Here is a 27,719-nt window from a genome sequence, read left to right as displayed (position 1 = left end):
AGAAGTCAGCAGATTCTTTTGATGAAGTAAAAATCACATTTTGTGAGACCTGTTTTGGTTATCAGCTTCCTTTACTTTCCTTTTGGCCATAGCTGCAAAATACCTGACCATACCCAGTCACCATCTGTAACCAGCACTGAGCATGGATGTGGTCCTGCTCTGTCTTCCTGCTCTCCAAACATCTGCACTGATCTGTTGTTTATTGCCTTAGCTTGCACTCTCTTTGAAGCAGGGCTGCCTGTTTGGGCTGGATGTGCACTGCCTCGCCCAGTGGGACTCTGCCTCAGGGCAGGTATTTTCTCATCTCCATAGAAGCTTTATCAGCATACAAGGGATGTCAGCACAACCGTGTCACACCTAGCAAATGTGTTAATTGAGGGAAAAGTGTTCCTGACTATGACTTAAAATTGGTCTAATTCCCTATCATTGTTTTTCAGTGCCCCATCCAACATCAGCACAATCATCCACATCTTGTACCTTCCTGAAGATGCTAAAGGGGAGAACATCCATTTTCAGTGGAAACAGGATTATGTTCATGCTGGTGATGTGTATGAAGCCTGTTGGGCATTGGACAACATCCTGATCATAAATGCTGCTCACAGAAAAGTTGTGTTAGAAGATAATCTGGATCCTGTGGATACTGGCAACTGGCTTTTCTTTCCTGGGGCCACAGTTAAGGTTAGTCTGATTTCCCATGGCTTAATGTTATTATTACTCTTGTAAGTGGAAGAAGACAGTAACAGCTAACCAAACTGTGATCACAAGAGTGTTCAGGCAACTCCATCTGCTTCTAGCATTGGGCTCTTTTTAGCTTTGTTTTTACCCTTTCTCTGTCCCATTGGGGCTCTCTAAAACAATGCAACTTTTCTGCCATGACCAAAACTAAAAGTCAGTTTATACTGTCATGTCAGAGATCATGTAACAGAAAATGGAAAACAGCTTCCTTTTAGCAAAACAGTGCAATATTTTTGAAACAAATTCAAATCTTTCTGTTAGATATTTTAAATACCTGCTTTTTATCTTGGCGTTTTTCAGCTACAGCTACTCACTTCACAAATTATTACCAAAAAATAAAGTTCCCCACTTTTTCTGTCTGTGAATATCCCATCTCCATTGCAGCATGTATTCAGGTAGTGGCTGCTCCCTAAGATTTTCTTTTTCAGTATAATCCTGTTTTAATATTTGAGATACAGCAAGACCAAGATCCATTCTTGAGAAAAACTCTGAGGAGCCCAACAAGATCTTTGTGCATAGTGTACCTTCACATGCAGAGTTGTGCAATATTTGGAAAACAACTGGATTCTTGCTGTCTATGTTTCCAAGCAGACAGAAGTTCAACAGCTGGTGACTTTCTGGTTTCATCCTATTTTCATTCACAAAAGCAATTTTGATGTCAGGGTTCATTTATGATGCTGTTAATGGTTTTGGCAATTGCACAGGAAACAGATGTCGAATACTGAGGGCAGTTAAGAGGCTGGTTTTGGTCTCATCCTTTTCCCACAGAACCTGATACAAATGGCTTCAAATTAATAGTTTTAGAAATAAATATTTCCACTAATGTACTTCTCATAGTACCATTTTACTGGCTTTTTTTTTTTCACGTCAGCAAGGTCATTTAAACTACATTGGCAAAGCTTTTACATGAGATTTTAGAATCAAATAATGTCCTGCATATTTAATGAACATTATGTGATCAGTTCACACTTGTTGTTTTGTCAGTCTTATGTCTGGATTTTGAAACCCAGCCCACATATGTGAAGGTGTGAAAGGAAAGCAAGAATTAATGTACTACAGACAGAGTTACTTTTACTCAGTTGACCAAGCCTAAACACTGCTTGTTCTTTCTGAAACATGTATAAGCAACATCTAAACTTTAGCAAATAACCCTCTTTTTTTGTTGCAGTTTAGGATTTTTTTTGTTTGGTTGTGGAGGCTATTTTGGGGTTTGTTTAGTTAAACTCAGCCAGTTTGTGCCACTACACAACTAGGCTTTTGTGAAAGACAAAGGACCTAAACCTGGAGATCACTGAGCACTGAGCTTTTCTAGACAGAAATCCCATCAAGTTCAAGCCTTCTATGTGACATGAGTGAGGTTTCACCAACATGCCGTTCCTCCAGGCTTATCTTCTGTTCTAGGTACAAGTGAAATGTGCAAATGCCTGTTCACAGCTGACATCTGACTGTGTGTAGCCACCAACACCAGGTTGAGGCTATGTGTAAGACTGTGGCGTAGGCATGCTGGATTAAGGCTATACGTGAGGCAGGGCTTTTATTCCTCATGGGACCCTGCAGTGTGTCTGTGTTGTCACCAGAGCACTCCTTTACTCATTTCATTTTTAAGGCTGTTGCTGCAGTCTCCCTCAGATTTTCAGGAACAATCTTGCCAAATATAATTTGAACAGATTTTGCAATGTGAATTTCATGTTATGTCAAAAGCAAGACTATAAATTGGGTCAAGATTTACATCAGATCAGCATAAAACCTGTTGTAGCATTCTAACACCAAGAACAATTTTTTGACAATTTTTTTAGCTTTTCATGTTTGGAATGTCATATAAAAATTTTCAAAATCTTTTATTATTTTCTTTAAAACACTTAGTTCTAATCTCAGTTCATCACAAACATGGTATTTTGTAAAAGTAGAAAGCTAAGAATCCTTGTAGATTGTGCTAATGACATTAAATATGACATAGGGGAAGGCTTTAGGAGATTTCTCTATCATGGCCAAAGTCATTGGCCTACAGAATAATGTTTGAGAAACCCTAACAGTGTTACAGGGGTAGCTTCCATCACAGATAATTCTAGTTCCCTTTTTTCTACAAGTCTTTTTGCTTCCCAGACATCAAGAACTTGCTAAATAGTCCTGATCTTTGTCCACAAAATCTGTATAGCAATTTAAATTTTTTCTTAACATTTTTACTAAGAGATCAGCAAATTGTGGTCTCAATAGCTGACTGCAGCTTCCTCATGAGGGAAGCGAAGGGGCAGGTGCTGATCTCTTCACTCTGGTGACCAGTGGTAAGATCTGAGGGAATTACATGAAGCTGTGCCAGGGGAGGTTTAGGCTGGCTATGAGGAAAAGGTTCTTCCCCCAGAGGGTGGTTGGGCACTGGAACAGCTCCTCAGGGCAGCGGTCACAGCACCAGCCTGACAGAGTTCAAGAAGTGTTTGGACAATGCTCTCAGGCACATGGCGTAGTCCTTGGGATGTCCTGGGCAGGGCCAAGAGTTGGACTTTTATAATCTCATTGAGTACCCTCCAACTCAGGGTATTCTATGATTCTATGAAGTTTCATTGCTGTATCATGGTACCTTTAACTCTCACCTATGTGCCTAAAGAAGTTCCCATAGTCACTATTGCAATGCCAAACTTCATTTCAAGCTCACAAGACCTTTTCTCTGACACCCAAGCCATGTATGTTTGTGCCATACAAGTTTAAATTCCTACCCTCCTGTCTTCTCTCAATTAGTATTTTAGAAAGACTAGCTTTAAAAATCTTTCTTGAGGCTCTAACGCGTAAGATTAGGCCACTCCCTGTCCTTGAGAGCAAATGACATAGCAGAGTTTGCATCCACCTAGGCAGACTGTCACCTCCCAGAGGAGTGGTGTCATCCTTGCTGCCTACTGAGTACCTGGCTTATATATGAGGGTACATTCCTTGAAGATATTGCCACTGGAGTGGACAGTGCAAGTATTACTGGGAATTTTGAAGCAATGCATTCACTCTGATTTGGTGGGTTTGGATGCTGTGTTCTCAATAAACACTGTGGGAACTTTCCTGTGCCCAGCTTGGGAAGCAGTTTCTCTTCCTCTCCCAGTCTGCTTGAGCTTGGCCCAGGGATTTCCTTACGTTTCTTGTGGCCGTCAGGAGCAGTTGCTACTCGTTTGAAAGCACATGGCTGGTTGCAGACGCAGCTGGACCTGGCTACTGAAATGGGATGCAAGCTGAGAGCTAAGCCATTGAACTTGTGTGTTTTGGTTCCAAAGAAGACAGCAAAAGGCAGGAGAGATGCTGTTAGCAAGGCCAAGCAACCCTTAGGAGATTAATTGGATCCACTGGAACGTGTTTATCTGTGTCGGACTGTGTGGAAGGGTGTTGAACAGGATAAATTCCTGACTGCGTTTCAATATTTCCAGTGACAGCTCTGAGCGTGAGCACAGCCTCACAGCTGAGCATGGTTAGGTTGCTGCTCTGGTGGTTGAGATTGCTGAAATGCATGGGAAGAGTGCTGTGCTTCTGTCAATAATGCTCCTTGAATCTCTACTCCTATAGAACAGAAAAGTGATCTCAGCTTTCAGTGGGCATTCCATATATATTTTATATTGGACCAGAAATTGTTGAGCTTTGAAGTACAATTTTTGCAAGTTTTTTTGTTTTCTCTGATTGCTTTAGTCCAAAATGGGTTGTGCAAGCTCAAAAACTGAGTTTCAAAAGGGAGGCAACCTCAGCAGCCTTACAGTTTATGTTTCTGCAGTGCTTTGATTACACAAAAGTAACATGGAGACCAAACCACTTGTCTCTGGAATTTTTCCACCTTGAGATAAAGCAGTATGGATCATTACAGACACCAGTGACAATGTATTTGGTCATGGTGTGTTAACCCAGTGACACTTATCATCTTTGAGAAGAGTCAGATTACAGAATTGCTGTCTCACAGTAGTTGCAGCCATTCTTCACATGGTGGCTGCAGGTTGCCATCCAGCTGGCAGCTTGGTTTGTTTGGTCTGCAGGGTTTGGGGACTACAGCTGGGGCTGTTGGTGCTGAGCTCTGTGTGTGCAGCCTGGCATGAGATGGGACAAGGGCAGCAGGTGTGTGCCAGCCTCACTGAGCAGTTTGGGTTTAGGACAAGGGAATGGTAACTGGTCCCTGTTACTCACGACTGTGGACATGACCAATAAACACTGAGAATATTCCAATCCCAGTACTCTGATTCAGTAAGCCCTTTAAGTAACAGGTCATCACCATCCAGCTCCCAGAACATCCATTTCCCAGATATGCATGCCAGTGTAACAGAAGAGAAAGTTGCATAAAATAAGTGGGAGAACTAAACACTCACACTCAGAAAAGTATGCTGAAAATGTGTGTAAAACACTACGACCTTTTACCACACCCTGAGCAGAGCAGGACTGTGCACAGCCTAGATCTGCAAGTCCTTCCTGAACCTGTGTTGTTGTGTGTTGCTGAGCAGAGAAGACATGCACGCAAGCCTGAGAGTTTGGCAAAAAGAAAGGCTGATTAAGCTATTCGACTCTCTCTTGTTCCAAAGTAGATTTCCAAATGTCTGAATACTCTGTTAATTAATGGAATGGCTTTGGATAATCTTCTAAAACAAACATCCTGATATTCCATATATATTTCTTTTGGGTTTGTGCTAAAATGAACAAGATTTTTTTCCTTTTCTTTTGCTTTTAAATTCTTGTTTAAAAAAGCATTCGGGTATCCCTTTTCTGAATAAGTTCAAATAGTTTGAAGGAGGAGAGGTGATGTTCTACGTATGCCAGTGTGAAAATGGCAAACTGAAATTGCTATGACCTTATATTGGTCAACATTACAAAGATACAGACACATCTGACAAGATTCCTTTGTTTTTTGAATAAGATATAAGGCGGCAGTATTTGGTCTGTGGGCCAGACCCGGCCTTCTAGCCAGCTGCTTGCCTCGCAGGAGCCCTTATCCACCACATCTTCCTGGGAAGAGACGGGCAGACTTCCTGCTGCACCTCATCTGAGAGCCATTCCTGCTTCTCCATGGGTGGAAGGAGGAGTGTGAGGGGGGGAGAGGTGAAGAAAGCAGTGCAGGGTGCACAAAACCTGTCGACTGGCTCCTTTAGAGTGTGCTCGTTCAGGGTTGTGGCCATGAGGAGGCATTTGTATATCCATAGGGCTGGATCTAGCCCATGGATGGAATTGCTTTTGCTTTTTTTTCCCCCCAAAAATCACACTTTTAATTAAAACAATAATACTTAGATACAATGCCTAGGGGTTAATCAGAGCTGACAGGTGGTTGGCTGTGGTGCTGTGAGTCGTTTGGGCAGCTGAGAATTGGTCTTGGGCAGCAATGCTGAACCTACACCTTTCTCCATGCCAGTTGCCTGTGGCTTGGAAGTGTTGGGAGGGATGGCAGGGAGCCAGCATTAGCTCTGAGCTGGTGTCAAAGCACAGAGGGTCTTTCCTGCCTCCTAGGAGGAAAGAATTTGATCTTCACAGGTCACTGTGAGATGCATATAAATATAAACAACATGAATTGACCCATTAGATGCCAAAGAGTAGAAATTACTTTGCTTGATTCCTTCTCGCTCTAATTTTACAGTGGTATAAATGCACACCATTGCTTTCAGAAGAGAAGATGATGCTCAGGGCAGAGTGCTCCAAATATTAGTAGTTCCCATAACATAGAGGAATAGTTCTGTTCATGCCAGTTAAATGACTCACTAAGGAAACCGGTCATCGCCGGAGTGATCGGTGTTGTACAAACATCATGGAATGTCCTAGAAAATTAAACTCATAAACAAGCAAAGTGTTTTGAGCACTAGCCTTTGAATAACAGTCCATAATCAGAAATGATGAGTAAAAACACACTTTATAAAATGTTTCTTGCTACATCACAGGACAAGTTTCATCGCATTGTTTTGGAAAGGGAAAGTGCACTATAACCCTCTGTGCTCCCGGCCTGCTTGTGCAGCCAAGGTTTTTGTTCTGTAGCCTACATTAAATGATGTAAAAATGTAGCACATAGGAAAGACTAAAGCTCTCTTTCTCTCATGGGAGGGTATTCTAATCACATTGTGTTCTTTTCTTTGGTTAAAGAAGGGATGTCAGGCCAGGAGCATTAACAGCCAAATCCACAGAATTTAGAATTTGAAGTTGTCCATAAATTCTGTCACCATACCTTTGCTGGCTGAGACATTGCATAGAAAGTATGATTTTATCAGGACTTAATCTATCCTTGTACCTGCTATCATGTCAAAATTTTAAAATTTCTAAAACCTGCATGACTCATTTCCAGGAAGACACAATATCTAATTTATAGTTCCATTGACAATGCTGCTTCAATTAATTTTCTTCATCTTTCTTCTTGTTCCTCTGCTTCTCATATCTCATCTGTTTGCATTGCCTAGATTTTAATTAAAAAACCTCTCCTCTCTAAGGAGCAATCTGAAGTGGCAAAAATAATCACTTAAAATATTACAGTCATTAAAAAATTGGCTGCGGTCAAAGCCACGCATTTTCAATTTGCCGACAAATTATATTTTCGTTTCTTTTTAAAGTGCATTTTGTATTTGAATAGCATACGCCAGCCAGCCTGGCTATCAGAGATGCTCCTCCAGCTGGGTGGGCTGCGTGACAACTCCTTAATGGGGGAAATTGATGGCCCTCTGCTCGTGTAGAGGTGAAGGCATACTGGGCAGATTTCTTTCCATCTGCCGTCAGCCCTTTGCAAGCTGGCACTGCCCAAATGCCCAACACATTCATTCCAATGCAAGAAATGTCGCCAAAAAATAAATTGTGAGGCTACAGCTGTCTGAAAGAATCATCAGGGCCATTAGGCCCAGGGGAGATAATATGAAGAAGAGCATCAGTGTTTGTCACTGATAAAAAGCTAATTAAATGATGATAAAGATGACTGTGAATACTTTAAAGGCATAGAGGTGAACAACATTTTCATGGGAGTGCAGGAATTAACCTCAGGAAGATGATATGCAAGACCTCAGCCAAAAATCTGTTACACTGAGGAATTTCACACTAGTGTTTCCTGTTGATGCTTTGCCGAATGGCACAGTTGTATCATTTAGTTGCCCTCTGTTCCACTCTCCAAGTAAAGAAATCCCATACTGTAAAGCCAAGAGTTATTTATTGATTCACAAGTTTGACTTGAACAAGCGGGACAGAAGCTGGTTTGGATGAACTTCAGTGCTTCTGTTTACGTTCCTAATATTTGTCTTTTGAGTTTCTAAAAATCTTCAGGGCTGTGTCCTTAGCTGCAACTGTGAGAGGGGCTGGTCTGGTTGAGGCTTGTGCTACTTCCCATTGCAGGGTGGACTGGAGATCTGCAGATCCTCCTAGCCAAGAGGTCACGCTGAGGGTAGCTGATGTCTCCTTTGTGGTACTCACATGCAAGTCTTTACAAATACGGAGATTGTTCAGACATGTTACATGATGTAGGATCCCAGATCTTACCTGGGGCCCTTAAGCCATTTAGATGCTACAAAAAGTTGGTCATTTTTTAGTTATGAAAACTTAAAGAGGTCCAGTTGTAAAGTGCCTGCTTCACCAAATCTGACTTTCCTGCTCTTGTTGACTAATGGTTTTGAGCAGTCATAATTTAAACACTTCTGCATCTCGTATGATCAAGAGGCTTTCCTAAAAGAACCTAAAGTCTTGGAAGTGTAGTGTAGGATAAAGAGCATGGCAGACTCTTGACAAAGTTTTGTTCTGAAACCATGCATTTCTCTCTCTCCCATTAACTAATGTCTCCATAATGTGTAGCAGAAAGCTCACCTGAATTAATAAGACTTGCTGGGTCTTATAGACAATTTGGCTAAGAACTGTACTCATAAACTAGAAATACTGATAGACAACAGCAATTTTAGAGTGAAAATGTATTTTTTGTAGTAGTGGTACCAATGTAGCATCAAAGAGCCCCGAATGTACCATTGTTGCCTCTCCAGACACAAACCAAAAAAAAAGCCTGTGTCCCAGGACACTGCCATCCATTTATAAAACAGGGAATAAGCTGGGGATGGGGACATGTGGGAGTAAAAGGAAATAGTGCAGGAGGGGAGAATCCTCATCCTGGTCCTCAGTGCACTCTTCAGTGTAATCATTGGTAAGACTTGCTGAAGAGAGCACTAAGGAAGTGTCTGAAGGAAATCATGTGGGCATTTGACAAGCATGGTGGGCAGAATGGGCAAGGGCATGCAAGTTTGGTTGTCTCACCAGCACACATAGTGACAGGCGTTGGCAGTAAAGGAAGAGTGGCCCATGAGATGGGGCATATGGGAAATGGTGGAGGCAGGTAAGGATGAGCCATGCAGGGCCTTGAAAATGGGGAAAAAGCAGTGATACTGTGACTATCCCGCAGACAAACTTCAGAAACATACCAAATTCAGAGTGAAGATTAGATTGAAAGTAAATTCAAGAATGCTGAGATTTGGGAATACATCTAGCCAATTTTCATTTTGCCCTATTCTTGCAGAGCAATAGCTTAACAATTACAGCTAGTGAGTAAGGTAGTGCCAGATTAAATTAAACTATTTGTTGTTTTTTTGGGTTTTTTTCTCTTGGGATCACCACAGTCCCTGAACAGAACATGGTTTCTTTCCTTTTGGCAACAGGCAGGGGTTGTTATTTAGGAGTACAACAGTTATGGAAGGCTGATAGTCCTATTCCAGTTGCAAACAATGGGAAACAGCTACTGTTGTGAAGTGGCTTCATTCAAGTGCCTTTGTCTTGTGTTCTATTATGAAGGTGATCTGGGAGTAAACTTTGTTAAATTATGTTTAACAGATTTGTCAAAGAATTTTTTTCTCTAAATTAACTTTTCCTTACAAATTAGTTAATGTTTCCATGTTGTAATTTGCACAAGGACACACTAAATGTTCCACATGCATTTAATCCCCTTTAAATAAAATTGAACAGTGCTTTAGTTCTGGACCTACAACAGATGCTTCCATGGTAACAAGGACGAATATCCTTGTTGCTGTCATTTGGCCCTTTTAGTTACAAATTTTGCATAGCAAGGTAATTTCCTCTTATAAATTATTTAAATGTAAATTAAAATTAAACAGAGAACAAATTTAATCTGGAATTCATAAAAGAGGACTCTGCAACTACATAATCCACAGGATCTCCAGTTTAGGGAGAACTTAATCCAGATAGTTTTAAAACTCATTACGTGTCCATTCCACATTGTGAATAACAAAATAAACACTTGAGAAATTCAGTCTTTAAATACTGGAAGTATGTAGACTACCACCACCAGTGCAAAGCCTTTAATTTAGGAAAGAGGTAACACAGTATGTAAATTGTACTTTAGCTGGCTTTTTCCAAAGACTTGAATTCAAATCTTGGGTTGAACCCAAGAGAAAATGAGTCTGATGGTTTCAATTCTGTCTTTAATCTGTTCAAGCCCTATTCCAAACCCTCAAAATAATCCAACACAGTCAGCAGCCTCCTGGATGCTGAACAAGACTGACAAGGCAGCTGGGCGCAAGGCTGATGAGGGACCACCTCCTGCAGAGCTTCTTTTGCTCCTAGAAAATTTGGCTGGGTGCTCCTTGAGGTTTTTCTTCCTTCAGCAGCCCACCAGGTAAAAAAAAGCAGTAAAAGCAGTGACAGATAGTGATTGCTTGAAAAGTTGAAAGAAAAAACCTGAGGGTGATGGTTATACAAGCAAGGTAAATGTGACAGGTGGGAGAGAATAAGATCATGAGCAGAGGAGCCCTGGCTTGGGCTGGACTCAGGTCATAGAGCTCTTCCACATCTGCTTCTCCCATGGGCAGGTGTCCCAGGTCCCAGATGGGGGCACTGGGGCAAAACCATTCAAGAAAATGATGGCACTCCCTCAGAACTTCTTCAAAAGCTGTACCTGTGTTCTGAGCATCTTTCTTACTCTTTTTTAAGGCCATTAAAGGTCAGGAGCTTCTATTACAGGTTTCATAGGTGTTTAGGATAACAGGAGGAGTTAAACCCCAGTCTGAACTTCGCTTCTGCGTAGCTGTTTCACATGAGCCAAAGCCGACATGAGCAGATTGTGATTTGAGCCATACGTTGTGTGGTTCGTTAACACATAAAATATGCATAAATACATATTCATAGATACTATGGAGCTGTGCATAAATGCATAAACACAGCTTTATAGAACTAATAAAATAAATTATGATTTTGAGCTTTTGTAAGGGGTTGATCATACACCACTGTATAAATAATTATTTATACCCCCCTTGCCAAAATACCCATTTATTTATCTTGACAACCTAAATGAAAACTCCATTCAGTAAATATTCTGCTAGACAGCAGAAGGATATACAAATATTAAAAGATAATGGGGTTGTATCTGGTTTCTGTTTATTTTAATAGATCATCAGGCAAGAGATTACTAATTGCATACCCACTATCAAATGCATGCTTACATATAACTTAACACCTGAGATGTTAGTAAGACTTCTGAAGGATTTTCCAATGCTTGTATGCAGTTCTAGTATCTAGCTCAGTAGGCTCTATTTACCTATTTGTTTCCTGAGATGAAGGGTTATGTATAAATCTGAATTACATTTTAACCTGAATGTTTATTTTTAGTGTATTTATTTGACTGCCTGGAGATAATAGAGGTTTTGTGTCAGATTAATTGACAGATAAAGAATACTTCATTTATGTTCAGCAAATGAAGAAAATTCTGAAAATCAAGAAGCACAATAAACAAATCATTCTTAAAATTCTGCTTAAAATTAGCAATACCTATGAGCGTGAAGGTTAAAATCAGTAAACAAAAGCAATTTCTGAGTCACTTATAAATAACTGCGTAGTACAACTGCTGTTTTTCAAAGAGAAGATATAAAACTGTCTCATTAATTTCTGCTAGTTATAATATAGTTGATGTGTAAATTATTCTGCCTCCTCAGTGCCATATATGGTGTACTGTGTGTATGCTGCATTAACAGAGCAAGGAGAAAGGAGACTTGTAACAAAATCTATTTCCTTTCTGTGATAAATTATCAACACTTCAGGATCTTTCTATTTCTTTGACCTTTCTTTGGAAGAAAAACACTTTAACAGCAATTTGTTTATTTTAGCAGTTGAAACAGCCTTTACATTTTTTACAGTGTGTTATATTTTTAAGTGATATTTAATCTATGTTAATAAACATAGAGCTGTTGTCATTCAAGTATAGACCAGGAAGTCTCTATTACAAAAATCAGACTTCAAGTACTCACAGTTTTTTCTAACAATATGTAGGCACCTCTAGAAATACAGTCACAAATTACATTCCTCAATATAAATTAATTGCTGAGGTATTGGCAACCATACTTGAAAATTATCAATACAAGAATTTCAATTGTCATTTTATTGCATTGATAAATAAAGCATTATAGAATATGACAAAATGTTTTCTTTTGTACTTTGCTCATAAAAACCCATAGACAAAGATGTACTGAGCAGTTTTCATTTCTTCTCCCACCTTTCTCTTTGTTAAAAATCTAATTATTCCCTTATGTGACACTACCATGACCTTTTTAAGTGCAGAAGATGTGATTGTCATATTTTCCCTTGGCGCGTTACGAAGGGGTTCAGAGACAAGAGGGCACTGCACAGACGATACTGAAAAGGTCAATGCAATTTGGTGTTATTGTATCTCTTTTTTAAATGCTGAGATGTTGTAAGAATGCAGAATTATTCTAATTAATAATTCCTTAATTCACCTTCCAATTTTAAGAAGAGCAAGATGCCACACACACACACACACGAATAAAAGAAGCGTTTGAGAGAATTTTTTTTATCAGTACTTTTTGTAATATGAACAATTCAACAAAATGCCATGTGCTCTGCTTGCATTAAGACCAGGTAGGTCTTCTTTAGAAGTTTCTGGTACCTGTTTGTGCCCCAGAGATTTGGCAGACTGTCATTTTATCAGACTCACAAGAAGGTAGAAGTAGGATGGGGAAAGAAGAAAGTCTGTACTGTAACCCCCATGTGCTCCTCACAGGCAGCTCCTTCCAGGCCAATACTCCTGGAGAGTTGTGGTGGTTAGGGAATGCTGGGGGAGACACACAGCTTCATTTGGTGCTGCTGAGGTTGTATGTGCAGAAACGCAACAGGAAAAGCAGACACACTGGGTTTGGGAGCAGGCTCAGGATCCCTGGGATTGCTGTATCACAAGAGCTTGTTGCCTCTAGAGCTATTTGTTATGCAGTTTGGACTAAATATGGCAAATACAGCCTTTTCACTCACACACTTGAGGCCCAAAGTTTACTGTATGGCAATGCGTAGCAATTTTACATACAAATACCTCTTTTGGCAAAAATTCAAGCACAGAGATCTGATGTGTTTCACAGCACAAAACTTGTACTTCTACAAAATCCCCGTAGCAATATTTGGTATACTACTGAAGTTATTTGCAGACACAGTTGTATGTGGACCAGACATAAGGGCAATACTTTAAAACAGAAATAAACACCCAGAGATGTGGCACATGACTTTTCAATGCAAACACTTATTACCATGGTCTGCAGTGGGTTTGTAGGGAAGCAGTTATGAGACTAGGACACAATAATTGTTGGGGCAGGACAAGAAAGATAAAAGATGACCATCTGGTTTTTATTTCATTTCAGGCATCAGTGAGTCCTTAGATAAGTACAGCTCATGCTGAGATCTGGCGGTGTGTGAACGCTGTACAAACCCAACATAACCTCAGCTTCCTTCTGCCCACAGCACAGCTGCCAGTCCGATGGGAACTCCATCTACTTCCATGGGACAGAGGGCAGCGAGTTCAATTTCGCCACTACCCGGGACGTGGACCTCTCCATGGAGGATGCCCAGGAGCAGTGGGCAGAAGAGTTTGAGAACCAGCCCAAAGGGTGAGTGTCCCCTACCCGAGCAGGGCCCTGCAGAGGTGAGCAGCATCACTCCAGGGATGAGGAGATGGGATAAACAGAGAATTGCATTTTATCTTTGCTCTGTAGTCAGGGAAGATTGTGACTAAGATAAATAGCAATACTGTAAATAGCACCTGATTGCAGATTTTAGGAAGAAACAAGTTCAGGAAGTCCAGGAGGAACAGTTTGTGTCTGGACCATCCTGCCACCACTGTTTTTAATGAAAAAAAGTCGTATTTGTGACTTATGTAGCTATTCTAAGGAAACATATGATGTTGATCTGCTTTTTTAATTCACGCCAGGGGGTGTTGTTAACAAATTCATGTCCATATGAAATCAAATTCCTCAAGAAATTCACCCCCTCTGGATCACTGCTGTGAGCTGCACTTTACTGAGAGAGCTCCTGCTTATACAGATGCCTGTAGGTGCTGGAGGAGGAAGAGGAGGAGAAGGTAGAGGCAGGACAACTGAAGCAGCAGTCTATTCTCATCTAGCAGCACCAAGAGCATAGCCACACCTGCTGGACAAGAGCTCAGGGTCTGGCTGATAATTCACTATATCTCTTTTGGATATATACATTGTGATTCAAAGGTTCCCTGTAAAGGCATATCCAGCAGGGACTGCCGCAAGGACACAGAAAATAAACAAAACTGTCTAGGACAACAATATTACTACTCTTACCAAAACATGAGTGAGCTTTAAAAAATGTGTCCTGATAAAGAAGTTTCATTTTGTATACCTCATTGTATAAATTCTGACAAAAAGGAAATAACCATCAGTAGGGTCTTGATTCTTTTCTGTTAAAAAAAAAAAAAATCATTAGTTCCTGTAACCCCAGGGCAATGAGAAACATACACTGCTAATTTATGGGTCTCCACTGAATGTTGATTTTAACCTACAAAGTACTTCAGATCATTAGCAACTGATTCAAATGCTGCCTATGCTGTGCTGAAAGTAAAGAGCACCTTTTAAGAAATACATGCTAATGTGTCCTGGGGACACGTGGTATATTTGGGATTTACAGAAAAAAATACTCGCTGTGAACTCTGTCCCAGTTCAAATAATCAGCCAATAGCATCAGGTGCTGCTTCAGACAAAGGGAAGAAAATGAGCACGTGTGTGTTGTGTTCTACGTGACCACGTGGGACACTTTTGAGATGTGGTGAAAAAACAGGATGGGAGTGCTGTCTGTGGACATCTGCCCTGTCTCTAGATCTTGTCTCTGCTGGACTGGGTGTTTAGTTGAGTACTTGCAACCCTGGTTAACAAATGCACAGTTTCTTCTGAATTAGGAAAATTACACTTTCCCTATCACAACTGCAGGTGGGCGAGGGAGGGTGCAGCCAGCAGATGCCTTTGATTCTATTAGTCTGTGTCCCAGCAACCAGGTCCTGATCTGCCCCCACTCTGCCAGCCCAAGGCCTCACAACTTTTTCCTTTTTTTTTCTTTGGAAATGTTACTCTATATTAGAAACTTCCTTCTTTCAATTGTTCTATAAGAATGGAGATTTAAATTGCATGCTGCCATAAATAAACACTGAACTCGGGTGATGTTATGAACTACATCCTAATCATATAAAATTGTCACCGCTACTGTTCCTCTTTTCAATGTTTCTCTGAAGTTGGTGTTGGGAGCTGTATATAAATGCAAATATATATGAGTTTCCTTAATCACTTCTTAGAGAAATACTTTCAAATGTTATTTGAACTATACTTGAAATACAGTTTTATTGTAATCAAACAGTCACAGAGCACGGTATAACTGAGACAGAGCTTGCAGGAAGTTCTCTTTGTCATGTCAGCTGGAGCCTGCCAGCTCCCGAGGTCAAAGGCAAAAGCATCCCTCATGAGGGAGAGCAAAAGGAAGCTCAGGTGTAGGGGCCACCACTACTCTCCTCTGCACCAAATGCTCTCGGAGATGAGGGCAGAGGAACTTATTGCTGTTCTTAATAAGCAGTTGATTGGTATTTTTTGCATGTACCACCTAAAGTCGGAGGCTATGTGGATGGTGTTGCTGTTTTAAGTACCAGACATATTTCTGCTGTTGTTCTGCTTCTCTTTAGTTGCATGAATTAGAGCCTGATCCTAAAAGTGGATCCCTGTATCAGGCTGCCTTTGTCTCTAGCAGGCACATTGTTGCTTTGGACATTCATGTCCAGTTGGTCTAGTTTAGGTCCATAAATCACCTGTTTTATAAAGAAGAATTCCAAGAGTCATGAGAGGGTTAAATGAATTAAAATGTAAATGTTAGTTCATGCCGTAACCCAGGATCCTTCTCCATTTTCTTTACTGGCAGTGTGTTGATGTATTTCTATTAAAGTGCATTTTTTAAAAAAACAGATGTAGAATTCTATGGTTTTCATTTCTGATGCTGCCTAAAAAGAGAGGATCCCTGGAAACACCCATGATCTGCATCATTCATGACCCCGAGCTGTTTTGTGGGTCACTACAGAGAGTGTTTTAATTGAGCTAAATAGAGCATACAAAAGATCAATGGAGCATTGTGAGATTTTTTTTGTGTAAGTTAAAGTAGGCACAACTGTTTAATTCTGTTCTTGCCTTCAGCTCAGGAGACCCATTTTCAAAATTGTGTTTTGATTATATTGCTCATTACCTTTAAAAAATCTGCACAATAGAATTAGGGTTAGATTAAACTGTGCTTCCATTAAAATATTTATATCATAAAGCTTTTCAGTGATGTTAAGCTTGCTAATTCCTGTGTAAATGACTGACAGTTTTAAAGCAGGATTTCCAAACCAGCATGTCACCAGTCTGTCTCAGCTTAGGTCCATAGGGAAACTGGCAGCTTTTAAGATCCTAGAAATGCATTTTGAAGCCATTGGAATGGTTAAACTAATAAATAGACTGTTTAGTTCTTGAAATGACAGGTTTTGGAACTGTCATATGGCACATACCTGCTAGAGATTGTTTCTGGTGGAAGGAGACAGGAAGAGACTGCCTCCCACAAAGGTTTCTGAACTTCCATGTTTTCTCATTCCTCCTGAATAATGCTGGATAGTTAAATGATTGGATTATCAGGATTTAGTGATTCTAAATAATTTCATTGTTTTATCAACCTTATAATTCTTAAATACTTCATTATGAATTAAGACTTCTACATGAATAATAACAATGTATCAGATCAAAATAATGCACAAGTTTTCAACACTTTCTAATATTTCAAAACATTTTGATCGAGTTTTGAAGTAACCATCACTTTCATGATGAAAATGTATTTTCAATGTAAAATAATTGGAAAATTCTGCAACAGCTCTTTTAATTATCACTGAATAAAAATAAGATAAAATGTTGTACAGAAAAACTGAGAAAGATAGTATCATCACATATTAGAAACACAGCAGTCTTTTTTCATACTCTGTTCATGTGTTAGTTAAAAACTGTTACCCTAAATGCTCAAAAAGATGAAAAGAGAGCGTTTTCAGCTATTACCTACATATTTCATATTTGTATAGCAGATAGGGTGGACATGTGCCTTTTCAAGTTTCATTGATCTATAAATCTCTTATTATGCAAAATGAAGCAGAATGCATTTATTTTTTAAATATTTTAACACCAGAAAAAAATGATGAAGATGGTAGAACAATACAACACTGCATATTTGGTAACAGCATTCATTTAAAGCCTCATTTTTTTATTAATTCATGCATTTCTGCAAAATTCTTTTAAATATTTACATTAACTTTGCCTTAGTTGAGCCAACTGAGTTTAAATGCTAATATTGAGTACGTAAATAATGGCATAGGGATCACATTTGAAACACTGCATTTTTTGTCCTATGTAAGAGTAGAAACAGCTACTTTTGTAAGTACAAGTGAACCCCTATGACATGTTTTGTATGAGTTTATCAGTAATGTGCTGCTGCATGTTCTCCACGCATTGTTGGCCTCTGCAGGTGGGACATCTTTGGAGCTGTCATTGGTACTGAATGTGGAACTCTGGAATCTGGCTCAGCTATGGTATTTCTCAGAGATGGAGAAAGAAAAATATGTACTCCATACATGGACACTACAGGTTATGGGAACTTGAGGTTTTATTTCAGTATGGGTGAGTATAAATTCCTAATGTAATACAAGATGTGAAGCATGTGAGATTTACATTATGCAGTGCCCCAGCCCCACAGTTGAACAATTCTCATGTGAAGAAGCATCTTCTTGTCTTGTATATACTAATTTCACTCAGTGCCCTTTAATCCATACTTAGAAGAGACAGTCATATCTTTGTCATCTTTAGAGGTTTTACAGGTACCTCTCATATCCTCCCACAGTCATATCCATGTAGACCCTGGTGTTAATCCATCAGAGTCAAGAGACTTGCACATGAGGATGAGATGGGAGTAGCACAGAGGTGGGGCAGCCTTCCCTGATGAACCCATGGAATACTTTCACCTCAAAAGCTCTTACTCCATTTGTAAAATCCTTCCTCTGCTAATGCGTTGGCCTAGGGTGAGATTCACATGGAGTGTGCTGTAGTGTGCTGTGGTCTTGGAGGAGGTGTGTTCTACATGTGGCATCCCTCATGAAAAGCACTGGTGGGGTGTTAGCATCATCTGTAGACCTTCCTTACTGGGGCAGAGTACGACATCAGTCATTTACCAGGGCTAAGAAAGCAGCCAAGAACCAACCTGTCCTGTCACTTCCCCTCCCCACTGTTGTTAGTGCAACTGCACTAGTTTGATGTTGCAACAGGTCAAAATCCCCATGAACATGGTAGTTAACACCCACAGTATTTTTCCAGAACTTTTATTTTGCACATACAGGAAGTTCCGTGAGGTTATTCTCTCAACACCATGTTTAGAGAAAGTGAGGATTTTTGCTTAAAAGAGAATAATAGAATAATAAAGGAGGAAGCAGAGAATAAACCTGTGACCTCCACAAGCAACCTTCTCTATCAACAAGAAAAAACACACTTTATTTAATGAGGGGAAGACCTCATGTTGTCCTAAATTGTTGCACATCTCCTCTGTGTTACATGAATTATGAATAAAGCACAGGAAAAAGAGGATGCTTTTTCCCATTTCTTCCAAGCATTACAACACCTGCAAGAGAAACAGGAAAGAAATTTTGTCAACCTTCTGAACTTTGGGGAGAAGTTGTCAGCAGATGCAGGCTCAGAGGATAGTGGGATATTGTTTGAAAAAATGTATTCTGTGCATATTTTTAAATTAAATAAATAATAGTTTAAACATTCAGGCAAGGAGAATTTGAAAGGAAAAATGGATGTTCCTCATTACGGTATAAAACACATTAAAAATGCACATCTTATCCAGTTCTCTGGACTGCTTTTCCTAGTCCATTACAAACTGGCTGGTTGTAGCAAATAAAAATCAGAGAAAGTGTTCCAATATATGTAGTCTTTCTACTCTGCAGTCTTTTCAAAGAAGCTTCCTCATTCTGTTTTTGTTTCTATTTTGGGGTATTTTTTTTAATACCTGCAGTACCTTTAACGTACAGGAAAATAATTAATTATTAATTCCTGTTTCAAATACAGAAACTTTGTTTTAGAAACTTCTTTTGCATAATACCAAACTAGTGAGATGATGTTCATCTTGTAACTATAATGCAGAACTTAATGCTCATATTTGCCAATACATCCACTCTTTCACAGAAGGTTAATGGGTATTTTGGGTTCTACTGATATGAAGGTATTTCAAATGCTTCCCTGCTCCAGTTGGGCAAGCATGCCACAAGTCTTTTGTGTGGTACGATAGATTCCATCCAGCCAGCCATCCCTTTGGATATGGTGTAGACAGTAGAAGGAGCAGCACAGCAAGTTCTCAGCTGCCAAACTATCAGCTGAGAAGTATTTAAGAGATTGTTACATACCTACATGTGTGACTGCATGACATGTGAGGAGTAAATAGCACTTTACAAATGACAACTCAAAAGCAGAGCATTTCTATGTAAATAGGATTTAAAGCACACAGATAGAAGTATTGCTTGAGGCACAGCATTTTCTATTAAACTTGTTTTGATAAGCTGATTAAAAGAGGTACTTGAGGTTTTCCTAATCATCAACCCCCTTGATCTCTGCCATGGTGTATCTGATCAAACAGTTCCTATACACTATGTCCTTGGGGATGGTGTTCTTTTGTTTCAGATCCCAAGTTAAATAGCATCTGATTGTAATTATTTTCATAATTATGGCTGCATATATGATTCCACTTTCCAATAACAAGGGCTTCAATTAATTTTTTTCTCACTCAAATGTGTGTTGTACAGGGGGAACTTGTGATTCTGGAGAATCCCATGAAAATGATGTCATACTGTATGCCAAGACTGAAGGCAGGAGGGAACACATACCTCTTGATACCCTGACCTATGCTGCTTACAAGGTAAGTCATCGTGAACGAAGCAGGTGGATGGGATGGATAGACCATTCTCTTTTCAAGCCATCACAGGAATATTGTGTGTTGAATTCCACAGGGACACTCAAACATGACCTTCCAAACACATGTGCAGACCCAGGAGCAATCAGGTGCCTTTGCAGCACAGCTCTGCAGTTACTGCTGGTCACTCCAGCCCCAGGCAGAACTGTGCACTGTTGGCCAGGACTGGGGAAGCAGGCAAGCAAGCAATGGGCAAAAATTGTCAGTTATCAGCTGAAAACTTCAGTGGTAACATCTCCTCACAAAAAATTAATCCTTTATCCACTCAAGCTTGTTCTAGCCGCAGTGTGATACTGAGGAGCGGGGTCCTGAGAGGGTCAGTCGTGGTGGTGTCAGTGGCTGGGAATCGTGGTGGTGTCAGTGGCTGGGAGAGGGTCTGCAGTGGTGCAGACTCAGTGGGGACTCAGTGGGGACTGGTGGACTCAGCTGTGGGAGGTGGCTGCAGGCAGACTGCACAGGCAGCATCTCCTCTGCCCAAAGTGCAGCCGCCTTCCAACCACATCCACCACCCTCAGGCAGGACAATAAAGACCTTGAACTTGCCTTCAGGATCCTTCCTGTCTAGGGCAAGGGAGCACTTAGACCATGTCCACCCTGAATAACCCAGCCCTGAGGTCTCCTTGTTCTGCTGCTGTAAAACAGGCAAAATTTGGTATTTCACACATGTGCATATGGATACACTAGATATTGAAGTGCAGTGTGCTTACATATTGTGAGGGAAATGTGGTGGTAAAGATGCAGCTGTTTTCAAGCACAGGTCTGTGAGCATTTTGTCTGTAACTTTAGCACTTAGAAACCAAGTGTTTACAGTAGCGTTTGGCCTGAGTTTGGTTGAGTCACTTGCATTGTTTCATTGTGCGTGGCTTCCCTCCTTGCCTGCTTCTGTGTGAAAGACAGGGTAGAACTTTTGTAAAACTAAGGAAATTGTAATTGTGAAATAATAAAATATTAATTAGGGAACTTGGGGAGAGATAGGATCTGAAATTACATGGAATTCATTGTGGAAGTTTTTTAAAACAAGCAGTTTTAAAGCTGACATCCTCTTCTGACATAATAAAGTTCTAATTTCATTGCTTTAGGACAAAGGCTAAGCTTTGTAAAGCAGTGCTTTCATTTATTTCAGCAACATAACATCCTCCCCACTTACGCCTGTGAACTCCTGCTGTTACTCCATTCTCACGTATCCAGAGTAGACATGCCACTACCCTGCCTTAGCTTCTGGGAGCTGTAAGGCTCCAGGACAAATATCATCTTCCCTTCCCAGCTGAAACTGACAACATAAACTTGCCCTTTTCAGAACACAGAAGGTACAGTCTTTTCTTCTGTGGCTTTACAGCCAAACAATCCTATCCCTCTGAGGTGATAAGCATCACTGGTATCCAGGGTGTTAACACCTGTGCACATAATAGTAAATTATTTCATTTGGGATCATGTGTTGAAAAAGGTGGCTAAAAAAGCTAACAAAATGAAGGAAGGAGAGAGAATAGCACATTTGGTCCAGCACAATTAGTGTCTTTGTTCTTGTTAATGGTACCTTGTGACCTTTTTAACTTACTTAAGTCTTATTTAATTTCTTTTAAAGGTGCCATCTTTGGTTTCTGTTGTCATTAGTCCAGACCTGCAGACTCCTGCAACCAAATTTTGCCTGAAGCAAAAGAGTCACCAAGGCCACAACAGGAATGTCTGGGCTGTGGATTACTTCCACGTCCTTCCGGTGCTCCCTTCCTCGGTGACTCACATGATCCAGTTTTCCATCAATTTGGGTTGTGGAACTTATCAACCTGGTAACAGGTAAAACTGGCAAAATAATTCTTTTGGTTATCAGCTTTCTAGTATATTTTGGTTTACAAAATCTATATGAGGATTTGGAAATCTTTTTTCAATAAGAAGGGATCCCACTAATAATGACAAATATAAGCTGCTCAAAAGCTAATGTTTCTCCTGATCTTTACAGGCCCAGATTTATGTACCTCACGTGCAATAAAGAGTCATTTAATAGCTTTCCAGGTCAAAACTTGCTTTTCTTAGCCCATAATTCTGAAATATGCTCATGATTTCAGAGTGACTTTTGCTTCAGTTTCTAATGGATATGAGATTTACTTCTTAATACTGTGTAAGGAGGAAAGCATTAAAGGCAGCAGCAGAAAGCTGCACTGCTGACCTCTCCAAGATTACTGATGCCACAAGCATATCTAATTCTTGTAAGACTGGTGATAAATGACCCTCATCTTAATGACCATCAGTGTGAGGGTCTCACTGTCTGTAGGCTGATCACAGAACTCTTTTGCTGGCTTTACTTCTTCAGGACATTCAGCGTGAATTTTTCCATGGGGAAAGGGAGAGAAGGGAGTCATTTTAGGCTCCATGTTTTGTAGAATCATAGAAATGTTGGTTGGAAGGGACCTACACAGGTTATGTGATGAAACCTGCTGCTGCAGGAGGGATTGTTACTGGGCAGGTCAGACATGGCTCTGCCTGTCCCTGACTTGAAAAATCTTCATGGATGGATGCTGTGCTACCTCTCTGAGTGACCTGCTCAATTGAAAAAGTGTTTCTTAATGTACAATACAAAACTATGAAGACATGTCTTTATGATTATTGTCCTTTGTGGTGTGTCTGTGACACTATTGAGGAGCGTTTGACTCTGATTTCCTTGTGAGTGCCCTCTGCAGCATCACAGGATGCTGTAGCTCACCCCTCCTCACCAGGCTTAGCAAGCCAGCTCCTCAGCCCACCCTAGCTTAGTGCTCAAAGCCATGGACATTTTGCTCATCCTTTACTCCACTCTCAAAATCTTTAATATCCTTCTTCAAACAGGGAACCCAAAACCAAACTGCCCACTGCCCCTCTTTCCTTATATACACATGCAAATATTTATCTTGGTATTTTATGAGGATTAAGTTACTTTATATTTTGCAGAGTTGAGAGTTTAAAGTAACTGATCGTAAGTGCTTTTATTTGTGTCCCATGGCATCTACTTCCAGCTGGAAAGAGCTCCATTTACACTGACAGTTCTTGCATCCATGCAGGGTAGCAGAATTCAAGTGGAAGCAAAAATCAAGGCACTGCGCTTTTATTTGATAGGAAGAGAAGGCAGCAACATTTTCCTACATGAAAAGTGTAAACACTCCTGGCCAGTAAACATGTTATATAAAGGCCCTGTTCTCAGTCTGTTTTCTGATGGAGATTAGTATATATTTTGAAAGAGTAATATTCTTCCTTCATTAAACTATTTCTGAAGGAGAAGTGAGCTTCTCCATAACTAAAGAAGCATTAGATCACCATTTTCCCTATTTGTATTTCCCAAATACTGCAGCATTTCACATCTCCCAGTCTTCAGCATTATTCATAATGCGTTCATTACTGCAAATGTGAGAGACTTATACTGAATATATGCAGTAAAAATGACCCTCTAAGGTATCTCTACAGCTAAACCTGAAATAAATTAGTCAAAACCTCCATAAACTGTTTTAATAGACACAATATCACAGTGATGATACATTTAAATACAGTAATACTGTCAGCAAATTATCATAAAAAGAAAAATTCAGATCAAACAATTTAATATTGAGGAGATGAATTATGACTTTTATAATGTCCCACTGACATTACTTAAAATAAAACAGAATATTACAAGCTAATTATATGGAGGAAATTACAAGAGTAATTCAGTACAATACTAAATCTGTAGTAAATCAAGCACTTTCTATATTACTTTTTCAAGGTCTTCAGAGTGTAAGGCATCTGAGAATTTCCTTATACTCATAGGTTGTAAACAATTTTGGGGTTTTTAACCCAGGAAAGAGCCAGCCAGTGCATGAACAGCTAGTGGTCTTTCACCACCTTCTGCAGATGTAATATCTGGCAGCTATAGGTGTCCTGTGCTCTCATGATGCTGTCTAGCTCTGATCAATCCAGGTTTTCTCCTCATATCTGAAACTATTTCAGTATGAAATATAAACGTAATGCAGTTTATTTAACAGCAGCTCCATAAAAACACTGGCTAGATGGTGACCAAACAAGAACTCTGTCTTCAGGCAATCCTCAGTCTATAAACCTTTGAGGTTTTAAACACTCATGAGACTTTGTCTCGTGTTTGCATTTGCCGGATTTTTTGTATTCAAAGTCCGCTTAAAATTATTTCCTATTTCCTCAAGAGTTATTAGAAATAGCAGATTTGGTGGTTTCTCAATGTTAGTTCTTGTGCATTGAGATCTATGCCAGGTACCCTCATGGTGTCTTTCTCATTTCTTTCCTTCAATGTGTTACCAGTGTCAGCTTGGAGTTTTCAACCAACCATGGCCGCTCATGGTCACTGCTCCACATGGAGTGTTTGCCTGAGATCTGTGCTGGGCCCCACCTGCCCCACAGTACCATCTATGCCTCTGAAAACTACAGCGGGTGAGTGTTCTCTGCAAAACAGGGGTGCAAGACTAGAGAAGTGAATTGTAGGTGGCAGAGGAAAGCAGCAAAGCACGCAACTCTGTGTCATCATTCATTTTTGATTCGCTGGGGACAGTGAGGAAGGAGTGTTCTGGGCTCACTGGCTACCCAGTAATGAAACTTGAAATGTATGGGGCTGCTTCTGTGGTAAAATAATAATTTTTTTATGATAACGACAAATTTTAAAAAATCCAGTAATCCACCTTTGGACAGCATGTTGACAATAAGAAGAAAACTTGTACCATGTCAAAGCCACAGAAATTTTCTTCTTAGTCAGAAAAAACACCACTCAAAGCTGTATTTACATCCCCAGACACATTTACTCACGCGGAATCCCAGTACTGGGTTACAGTGAAGCACATCCTCTGTACTTCTGCTGATGGAGATGGTTGTTAGTGTCACTTTCTTGTATCAGCCCTTCTCAGCTCTAAGTCTCTTCTCTGCCGTTCTCACTGAAAAATGAACTGTGGCGTCTTGCTGCATAGCACAAAATCCCTGTGTATCCCAACTTCCATAAGACTTACAAAATAAATAGCATTGCTGTAATCTGATGACACACAGCCCCTACTCTCATCCAGTTTTCATAGGAACATTACTCCTGGTGTGTGCAGGAAGTGCAGCCTCCGTGAATGATAGAGAATGATGGCCCAGACTGCAGCAGGCCAAATCCTCTGGACCACTCTTCTCACCCCCCGAGGGTTTCCACCAAACAGAGTTCAGTCCTGCTGAAGGTTCAGTTTAGGTGATATTCAATGTGATGGAAAAGTCACTATAGCAAACGAGGTTATGGTCTTTGCCAATTTCGTGAATTCCTACATGAATGGCTGAGTTTTATAACATAATAACTAACTTTCATATATTGTATGAAAATACAGGCTGTGTTCTTCTTTTACTTTGTATTTTCTAGAGCTGCCATGAATTTAAGCTTCATTTGAGCAGATGTTAAAATTAAAGCTTCTCACAAAGCTTCCAGAATACATAAACATATCTGCAAAATATATAGTTGCTTAAAGTAACTATCAGTGTAAAATGCTAGAGTTTGTGTTGTATGTATTTCAGGTGGAACCGAATAACTATTCCCCTTCCCAATGCCGCGCTGACAAGTGACACCAGGATTCGATGGAGACAAACAGGACCAATCCTTGGAAATATGTGGGCAATCGATAATAGTTAGTATTCTTATCATCATGACACATCAGAAAAGTAAATTTTATATGCTGCTCCAAGTAAACATATTTTCCACAATCACCAGTCAATGGATTTACAGTTTGTTAAATTCCTGTTCTGCTTAGTTGCATTTGGTAGCAGGTGCATTTTGAAGCTAGAGAGAGATTCTGCCATCAGAAAAGACAATGGTCTAGTAGAGTATCTTTCTTTTTTTTTTTTTTTTTTCTTTTATTTGAATGCTTTCCAGGAAAAAATATTGGTGGCAGGGGCTTAGTATAACAGTTCTTCTGTCTGCTGAGTCCTAATTGCATAAATAGGTTCCACACTGGCTGTGTGGAACTGCACCAGCCTGAGCAACAACTGCAGCATCTGGAACGTATTTTTGCTTCTGGACATGGAAGACCATCTTCAAGCAATGCTGCTACAAAACACTGACAAACCTTTACATTGTTTACCGTATTTTCAGGGAAAAGTACCATCTGTTTCAGGGAACTGTTCTCTTAGAAAATTATTTTTCACATACCTTTTCTTTAAATGGATGTGAAGAACACAGAGGAATTTATATTTATATGATTTATTGTGGAGGATAACCAGGACCAGAATTAAAAAGAAATACTTTAAAGGACAGAAAAGGTATTTAGGAACACAGGATAAAATGTATGAAATGAAGAAATAAGTATCATTGAAAGGGCTAACTAAGAGTAACTGCAAATTTTTTTAGCTTTCTTGTTAGCCCTAAATGATTTGGAATGAAGTAAACTATATCCTGAATTTGTTTGGCTAGAGGCGTGAAATACGTAAGTTAGAGATTCACAGTGATGTACAATAGCCTGTGAAATTTTGTAGTGATTCCCAGTAAGGTTTGATATGGTGCCTAGGAAAAGTAAATAGTTACATTTTGGAGAATTCTTAAAATAGATTGATGCCTAGTTTTGAAAATAAAATCTTGGAGCTGTTAAGGAGATGTCATAAAGGAAATTTTGTCATTAAAAATAATGAAAAGTGTTCTCTTAATCATAATCGGAAGTAGCATCATCTTGACATTCTGGATATGGTATTAATGCTTCTCTTTAGGGATATGATATACATCAAAAAGAAAATAAAATTAAGGGAAAAGATAGGTGTATAAACATAAGATGTCTGTGAGTATCTGCAAAGATGAGTTGCTATCTCACAAAATGCAGACTCTAAGTGTTGGAGACACTCACGAGGGGTTCACAGAAACCACAGCAAGATGAAATCAGTCCAAGGATACCAATTCCTTACAATAGAACAAAACAAGATTTTGAAAATCATTTGACAATTCATTTATCTGCACAACCTTTGCTTATAGAACAAAGTGCAACTCCATGAAAGGATGCTGCATGCTCCTGTGTGCACCATCTCAAAAAATCTGGCTAGAAAGTGCCTGCTCTGAATTTGAGGTGCAGAACCATGATATAGGAATCAAGTCTTAAAGATGTATTTCTGAGGTTTTGAATGCCTCCTTTGTTAAATACTTGTGACACTGAAGCTTTACACTGTATTGTAGGGAAAAACTCATAAATATTGGCAAGCCTTGCAAATTCTTGAAGAGAGGAAAATTTTCAAAGATTTGGCACTCTGACTTTTAGCTTCACAACTGTTTCCTATGTGAATTAAGTTTTAAATGAAATCTGGAATCTGGCCATCTTTTAGAAACTCTGGAAAAATGCCAATTTCCGTAAAGTTTTTTCATTTTGAATGACATCATTACATCTTTAACCCTTCTACTTTTACCACCCCCTCAAAAAGACCTCAAAAGACACAAATAAATCAAACAGACAGAACAGAATTTTTGCACCCTGAGAAGTGAGAAAATCTAGAAATCACATGAAATCTGATGAGGACTAAGTTATAGGGAGCAGCTAACAAGGATTTAGAGTGTGTCTGCTGGGGAGAGCTGACACCCTGCTTTGATGGGCAACATTATAAAACTAGGAAAAGGAAAAAATACTGCTTCTTATAGAATATTTCAAATTGGTGGCTATTTCTTCCCAATGTCACGATGCAAGTGGATAACGCCAAGTAATAGGCATTCTTCAACAGAGAATATGACATTGCTCATGGTTAAGGCCTTTTAGCATGTTGTAT

The 27,719-nt window shown here is 39.7% G+C and overlaps 1 protein-coding gene across 2 annotated transcripts in view; it reads left to right on the top strand.

The window, feature by feature from the left end:
• Positions 1 to 27,719, top strand: part of RELN (reelin) — a 274,888-nt gene that overhangs the window by 148,659 nt on the left and 98,510 nt on the right. For both annotated transcript variants that reach the window (XM_039570742.1, XM_039570743.1), the window contains exons 10-16: positions 438 to 678; positions 13,429 to 13,574; positions 17,506 to 17,657; positions 19,832 to 19,944; positions 21,580 to 21,788; positions 24,270 to 24,398; positions 25,500 to 25,609. In XM_039570742.1, the coding sequence (XP_039426676.1) occupies positions 438 to 678; positions 13,429 to 13,574; positions 17,506 to 17,657; positions 19,832 to 19,944; positions 21,580 to 21,788; positions 24,270 to 24,398; positions 25,500 to 25,609 (1,100 nt within the window). The remainder of the gene's footprint in view (positions 1 to 437; positions 679 to 13,428; positions 13,575 to 17,505; positions 17,658 to 19,831; positions 19,945 to 21,579; positions 21,789 to 24,269; positions 24,399 to 25,499; positions 25,610 to 27,719) is intronic.

Source organism: Corvus cornix, chromosome 1A (assembly GCF_000738735.6).
Source record: "Corvus cornix cornix isolate S_Up_H32 chromosome 1A, ASM73873v5, whole genome shotgun sequence".
Lineage (NCBI taxonomy): Eukaryota > Metazoa > Chordata > Aves > Passeriformes > Corvidae > Corvus > Corvus cornix.
The sequence above is the reverse complement of the archived record's forward strand: the minus strand, read 5'-3'. Positions and strand labels throughout refer to the sequence as shown.